Here is a 7,282-nt window from a genome sequence, read left to right as displayed (position 1 = left end):
GTGTTTGAGAATGTCCATAGCAACTTTATTCTTGAAAGTAAAAATTAAAAATAAATGTCCATCTATAATAAAATAGAAAAACAATTGTTGTATATACAATGTGATATTATCTAGCAATTAAAAGACCAAACTATAGTTACATGCAGCAACAGTAACTACTCCTACAAATTTAATGTTGAATAAAAGAAACCAGACTCCACATAAAAGAATATTCACTGTATTATTACATTTATTGAAGATTGGCAAAAAGAAAAACTAATTCATGGTAACGAAGGTTGGAATAGTGGAGGGGTGTTGACTAAGTAACACAAAGAATCTTCTGGGGTAAAAGAAATGTTCCCATCTTGATCTGGGTGATTTACTCATAGATCTTGATCTTAATCTATTCATAAATTAAATACATTAAGCTATACACTTAAGATTTATATCCTTTATGTGAATTATTACTCAATAAAAATTTTATACTACACAATTTTTGTAGCTAAATCTTCTGTTTTGTGTATTGTCTGAGTTCATTTACTGAAACCATCTTTCAGACTTCCATAAAACTAACAGCAGTAAAAGATACATTGCTGTTTTTCTTAAATGAGAACCTTGTTCACACACCAGTATTAATTGAGAGAAGTAATCTTTGGTCCTTTGGTCATGTCTTAGTCTCATGAGATTTTTAAGAGAGATGTAACCATATCAGAATGGTGGGGGAAACTGGAAATGGTCTCACCATTTTGCTCCTTTCCCTGCTAAACTTTTTCTTATAATTTATACTTGGCTAAATAAGATCAAATGACAGCCATTATCTTAAAAAAGAAGAGTGTGCATTAGAGGGATGTATCACATTTGCACTTTTTGGTGACCTAAAATTTTGTAAGGTAAGAATTACTAGCACTACCAAGCAGATTTTCTGAGTTTAAAAACAGGGTAAAGAACAGAATACATTGTCAATTTATCAGGAGAGTCCTAATACTCCTTATATTTACTATTCCACTTTTCAATTATCAAGGCATTATTTGGGCTTCCCTGGTGGTACAGAGGTTAAAGCATCTGCCTCCAATGCAGGAGACCTGGGTTCGATCCTTGGGTCAGGAAGATCCCCTGGAGAAGGAAATGGTAACCCACTCCAGTATTCTTGCCTGGAGAATCCCATGGATGGAGAATCCCATGGATGGAGAAGCCTGGTAGCCTGTAGTCCACGGGGTCACAAAGAGTCAGACACGACTGAGCGACTTCACTTTCACTTATTTGGTATTATTTTTTTGAAGAGAGATATTAAAGGAGTGTGTGTGTATTAGTAAAAGCCATTTATGATAAAGTAAATAATTTAATCAACATATGTTAGTTGACACACGCAAAACATTCCAGAGGGCACCAAAAAATATAACATGTGCTCCCTCCACTCCTCAATACAATTTTGTGAAAGAAATAAGCATGGTGAAGTTTAAATAAAGATTCCCATACTAATAAAAGATTTTTTAAAACAATTAGAATAGTTATAATAACACAAAGTAGGTGACATAGGCTGATACCAAGAGTTCAAAGCCAGGTAACATTATTTCCAAACACTTCCTGGAGAGGATAGGGCTTAAGTGAAGGTACAGAGCAAAGGAACTGAGGAACAGGAATTCCAGACTGGATGAGCGCTCCAACAAAGGCATAAGGCAGGAAATCATGACAGCCCAGCGATAACACAGGAGGTGAGTGAGGGTTACCTTTAAAAAGAACAGTGACCTGATGGAGCTTGAAAAAACCTTAGCAGCTATCAAATCCAAAGCCCTATTTGCAAATGTCGTGGCATACCCAAGGTCACTCAGTAAGTTTATGGCAGAGCCTAGTTAAGTATAGGTCCCCTAACTTCAGATTCAGGGCTCAGATTCCAAGGTTGAGGTCAAGGGGGTTAGATGATGGGGAGTCACTGAGAGTTTATGAGCAGGGGACTGGGAGGATCAGCACAGTGCTTTTAGAAATTAAACCTAACAGTAATGTGGAAACCCATGAGGCAATTGCCACAAATTGGTCATCAGGTGTGTAGGATGTTACTGCTGCTGCTGCTGCTGCTAAGTCACTTCAGTCGCATCCGACTCTGTGCAACCCCATAGACGGCAGCCCACCAAGGCTCCTCCGTCCATGGGATTTTCCAGGCAAGAGTACTGGAGTGGGGTGCCACTGCCTTCTCCGAGGAGTTACTAGGGTGAAACAAAAGATAGAGAACAAGGAGAAAACTGAATAACCAGAAGGCTCCCTGAGTGATGGGATGACTAGGGTAAGAGGAGATCATGAGGAAAGAAAAGGGAGTCTCAAGGAAGTCCTTGTCTGGAGGAAATAATCCATATGCTTAATCCATATTAAAGTTAGTTTCTCAGTCATGTCCGACTCCTTGTGACGCCATGGACTATAGCTCACCAGGCTCCTCTGTCCATGGAATTCTCCAGGCAAGAATATTGGAGTGAGTTGCCATTTCCTTCTTCAGGAGATCTTCCCACCTCAGGTATCGAACCCAGGTCTCCCACACTGCAGGCAGACTCTCTACCAACTGAGCCACCAGGGAAGCCTTATGCTTGACACAGAGGCGCACTTTAATCAATATTTAAATGAGTAAGCTGTGCTTATTCAAGTGAATAAGTTGTGGTTTTAATGTATTGAGTTTGAGCTAAAGACAGCAAAGGATCTCAGTGAAGAAATAACCAAGGGACTTCCCTAGTGGTCCAGTGGTTACAACTTCAAGTTTCCACTGCAGGGGTATGGGTTTGATCCCTAGTCAGGGAACTAAGACCATGCCACACCACACAGCCAAAATAGAGAAAAAAAAAAAAAAAAAAATATATATATATATATATATACACATATATATATATATACACACATATATCTCCAGAGACCCAAGTATAAGGCTGGAGCTTGGAAAAAAAGTGAAGGGGGAAAGAAGAGTTTACAAATCGTTGCAGTAGATATTCTTGGGACTATAGCAGTGAAAATGCATCTCTAACAAGGAGGAGACAGAGGAGAAGAAGAAAAGCGGAGGAGGAGGAGGAAAGCAGAAAGAGCACAGAATGAGACAACATCTGGAAGTTGTGGTGGGATGAAACAGAGCAAGTAAAGGAACCTGAGAAAAAGGTCAGGGGAACAGGCATTCACCTCAGGAAAAGCACCATCTTGTTTGAGCCTCATGACAATGTGATGGAGAAGGCAAGGCCAATATCATTATTCTTGTGTCAAAATGAGGAAGCTGAAGCCGGGAGGGGCTGAGTGACTAGCAGCAATTCCATATGCAGGCTGTGCCATCCGCTGCAGCAGAACAGACTTGCGTCTGGTCTGGACTCAAAGCCAGGTGTAGCACTCGGCCTCGGTGGTCTGTGGGAAGACAGAGAGACAGCTCATGTTCCACGTGTCAAGGGCTGTTGCCTAGTTCTGGGAAGCAACCTAAGCTGGGGGCCATGAATCCCATCCAAGGATAAAGGGCTTCTCCAAACACCTGCCACATTTGGGGCTGGAGCTCCCACTGCACCTTTGCCAAGAAAACACAGTCAGCATGGGCTCTGGGGAACAGCCTAACGTGGCCAAGTTCTGCTTCACTGTTGCCCCTTCAGGGTGTTTCCCCCTTGTATTAGATCCCTGGGGCTGCTGTAATAAATTACCACAGCTGCATGGCTTAAGACAACGGAAATATATTCTCTCACAAGCCAGAAGTCCCAAAGCAAGGGGCTGGCAGGGCTGGCTTCCTCTGGAGACTCCATTCCCTGCCTCTTCTAGTTCTGGCAGCTGCTGACCATCCCAGAATGGTGGCCACATCACTCCAGTCTCTGCTTCGGTGGTCAAGTCGGCTCCACTTCTGTGTGTCTGTTCTCCTCTGTGTGCCTCTTATAAGACGCTTGCTATTACATTTAGGGCCCATCTGGATAATCCAGAATGATCTCATCTCAAAATCCTCAACTTAATTACACCTGCAAAGACCCTTTCACCAAATAAAGTTACATTCCCAGGTTCCAGGGACTTGACTTGGATAGCTCTGAGGGGACCAGCTTTTAGTTCCCCACAACCTCATGCCTTCTACCATTATTAGTTCTATCTTCTCTACTCCACCAACTCCCAGGAATTCCCTTGGCCATGTTCCTACCACATACCCCATCCCTCTTTTTATCCTCCCCTGAAAGTAATCCCTTTAGGATCTTGGTTTCAAGAAGCTAATCAAATAAACTCATGCAGCTTAATGGAAAAGGATACAAAAATCTGTCCCACAAAGCAAACATGAGCCTTTTGTGTGAAATTCTGAGGACAACAGCCCTCTTTCTGTTATCCAACTGACCATTTCTCAAAGAACATTCTGTGAGACAAAAGTTTTATATGAGGTTGTTCGGTATTTAAAAATGGAAAGAGTCTTTAATGATCATGTTAATTTGGGAGCTCCAAGTTAAGAAAATTAAACAGGATTCCTTATTTCAAAACTGCTATATGCATTATAGGGCTTCCCTAGTGGCTCAGTAGGTAAAGAATCTGTCTGTAATGCAGGAGACCCAGGTTTGATCCCTGGGTCGGGAAGATCCCCTGAAAGAGGAAATGGCAATCCACTCCAGTATTCTTGCCTGGAGAATTTCATGGACAGAGGAGCCTGGAGTGACAGTCCATAGGGTTGCAGAGTTGGACACAACTGAGAGACTAACACTTTCATATGCATCATAAATATTTGGGAGAAGAGGCTATAATAGGCAGCATTTCTGAAACCTACTTGGTCCTTTTGACTTGAGCCTCTTAAAGGACTAATGTTCCTCGGAAAATATTTGGCAAAACCTATCCTAATCCAACAATGACTTTCCTGATCAAAACTTTACATGGAAAGAGACAAAGCTGACTCCATGAAAGAAAGCTGGAACTAGGACAAAGTAGGAAAGAAGTAGGGGATATGTTTCTGAGTGGGTAGGCATGTGGGGGCACAAATAAAATCAAATGAGATGGGTGGTCACCCCCTCATAGAGCAGTATGGCTTACAATTCAATTGAGAGCTGGAATTTCAGAAATAATCTTGTTCTCTTGACACAAGATTCTCAACAGCAAAGAGTATAGCTACACTATTCCACTCCTAAAGGAGACATTTCTTAGATACTTAGGGCTTTTTCCACCTACACACAGAACTCCCAGTGCTCTCCTTCATGCATACACAGACACATACAACACACACAGAGACACCCCCCAAGGACACGGGATTGGCCCTAGGCATGTTGGTGCATAAAAAATGTTTAAATTCATTGATATAATGCCATCCTTTTAATTTAGAGTTGAAGAAAAACTTTAAGAATATCAAATGCTTTGTTTAAAGTCACACAGCTGGTTAATGATACAGCCAGAACTAGAATCCAGTTCAAAGCTTTAACTGTTTACCATGCTCCAAACTCAGCATAAAAAAGAGTTTCTTTTTCTATTAAAGGCCAGTATCCATTATTAAGCTGGGAAAGATTGAAAACAAAAGGAGAAGAGGTAGCAGAGGATGAGAAGGTTAGATGTCATCACTGTCTCAATGGACATGAATCTGAGCAAACTCTGGGAGATAGTAAAAGACAGAGGAACCTGGCATGCTGCAGCCCATGGGGCCGCAAAGAGTCAGATAGGACTGAGTACACACACACACACACACACACACACACACACACACACACACGCCATATAAATGAAAAACGACTTAATTTAGTTAGGAAAATATAGATCGTTCAGACTGGTTCCAAATAGGAAAAGGAGTACATCAAGGCTGTATATTGTCACCCTGCTTATTTAACTTCTATGCAGAGTACATCATGAGAAATGCCGGACTGGAAGAAACACAAGCTGGAATCAAGATTGCCAGGAGAAATATCAATCACCTCAGATATGCAGATGACACCACCCTTATGGCAGAAAGTGAAGAGAAACTAAAAAGCCTCTTGATGAAAGTGAAAGAGCAAAGTGAAAAAGTTGGCTTAAAGCTCAACATTCAGAAAACGAAGATCATGGCATCTGGTCCCATCACTCCATGGGAAATAGATGGGGAAACAGTGGAAACAGTGTCAGACTTAATTTTTGGGGGCTCCAAAATCACTGCAGATGGTGACTGCAGCCATGAAATTAAAAGACACTTACTCCTTGGAAGAAAAGTTATGACCAACCTAGATAGCATATTCAAAAGCAGAGACATTACTTTGCCAACTAAGTCTGTCTAGTCAAGGCTATGGTTTTTCCTGTGGTCATGTATGGATGTGAGAGTTGGACTGTGAAGAAGGCAGAGCGCCAAAGAATTGATGCGTTTGAACTGTGGTGTTGGAGAAGACTCTTGAGAGTCCCTTGGACTGCAAGGAGATCCAACCAGTCCATTCTGAAGGAGATCAACCCTGGGATTTCTTTGGAAGGACTGATGCTAAAGCTGAAACTCCAGTACTTTGGCCACCTCATGCGAAGAGTTGGCTCATTGGAAAGGACTTTGATACTGGGAGGGATTGGGGGCAGGAGGAGAAGGGGACGACCAAGGATGAGATGGCTGGATGGCATCACTGACTCGATGGACACGAGTCTGAGTGAACTCCAGGAGTTGGTGATGGACAGGGAGGCCTGGCGTGCTGCGATTCATAGAGTTGCAAAGAGTCGGACACGACTGAGCGACTGAACTGAACTGAACTGATACTAATGCTTTAAAATTAAACCTAAAAAGAAAATTCTATTCAATAAATAAAATCAGTGATAAATACTCATGCGTTCTTTATTATGTGCATTAAGATGAAAAGGAAGGAGGGAGAGAGAGTGGAAAAAGAAATAACAGGGGGAAAGTCCAAATCTTTTATAGAACAGACTTTGAAAAATATCTTGACTTAAAAGATGGACAGCTACTTCCAGAACTTGTTAGGAAAATGGCCTTTGGATGGAAACAAAAGCATTCTTGAAATACTTCTTTCACATTCATGACAATCTTAGTTTACTAGATAGAAGGAAATGCCACCTTATTTCAGATGAAGTTCTTGTTTGGAATTTACATCCCCACCTTCCAAGAGTACTACTGTCACTGGAAGCATTGAAAGGTTGGTTGTCTTTATGCAGCAACAGCCATAAGTGAGCCCATGTACTGACACATGTGTGATGGACTGATGGAACTTAGTCAAAGGCCAGGTCTCACTTATAAGCTAGAAAGTCAGCTACCACTGTTTCAAAGCTTAGAAACTACAGCCTTGGTGGGGCGGTGGGCGTAGCGGGGTGGTGGCGGGGGGCGGGGGAGGGTTGGAGGGGAAATTATAAGGCATCTTTCTTCTATAGTCAGGTGGATGAGAACCTCTTT

The 7,282-nt window shown here is 41.9% G+C and overlaps 1 protein-coding gene across 1 annotated transcript in view; it reads right to left on the bottom strand.

The window, feature by feature from the left end:
- Nucleotides 1-3,244: 3,244 nt before the first annotated feature.
- The window catches only part of CDC20B (cell division cycle 20B), a 69,093-nt gene continuing 65,055 nt past the window's right edge, over nt 3,245-7,282 (bottom strand). Inside the window, 1 exon segment of the mRNA XM_052658958.1 lies at nt 3,245-3,345. Within this exon segment, the coding sequence (XP_052514918.1) occupies nt 3,245-3,345 (101 nt within the window).

Source organism: Budorcas taxicolor, chromosome 20 (assembly GCF_023091745.1).
Source record: "Budorcas taxicolor isolate Tak-1 chromosome 20, Takin1.1, whole genome shotgun sequence".
Lineage (NCBI taxonomy): Eukaryota > Metazoa > Chordata > Mammalia > Artiodactyla > Bovidae > Budorcas > Budorcas taxicolor.
Note: the sequence above shows the minus strand (reverse complement) of the source record. Positions and strands in the feature narration are given on the sequence as shown.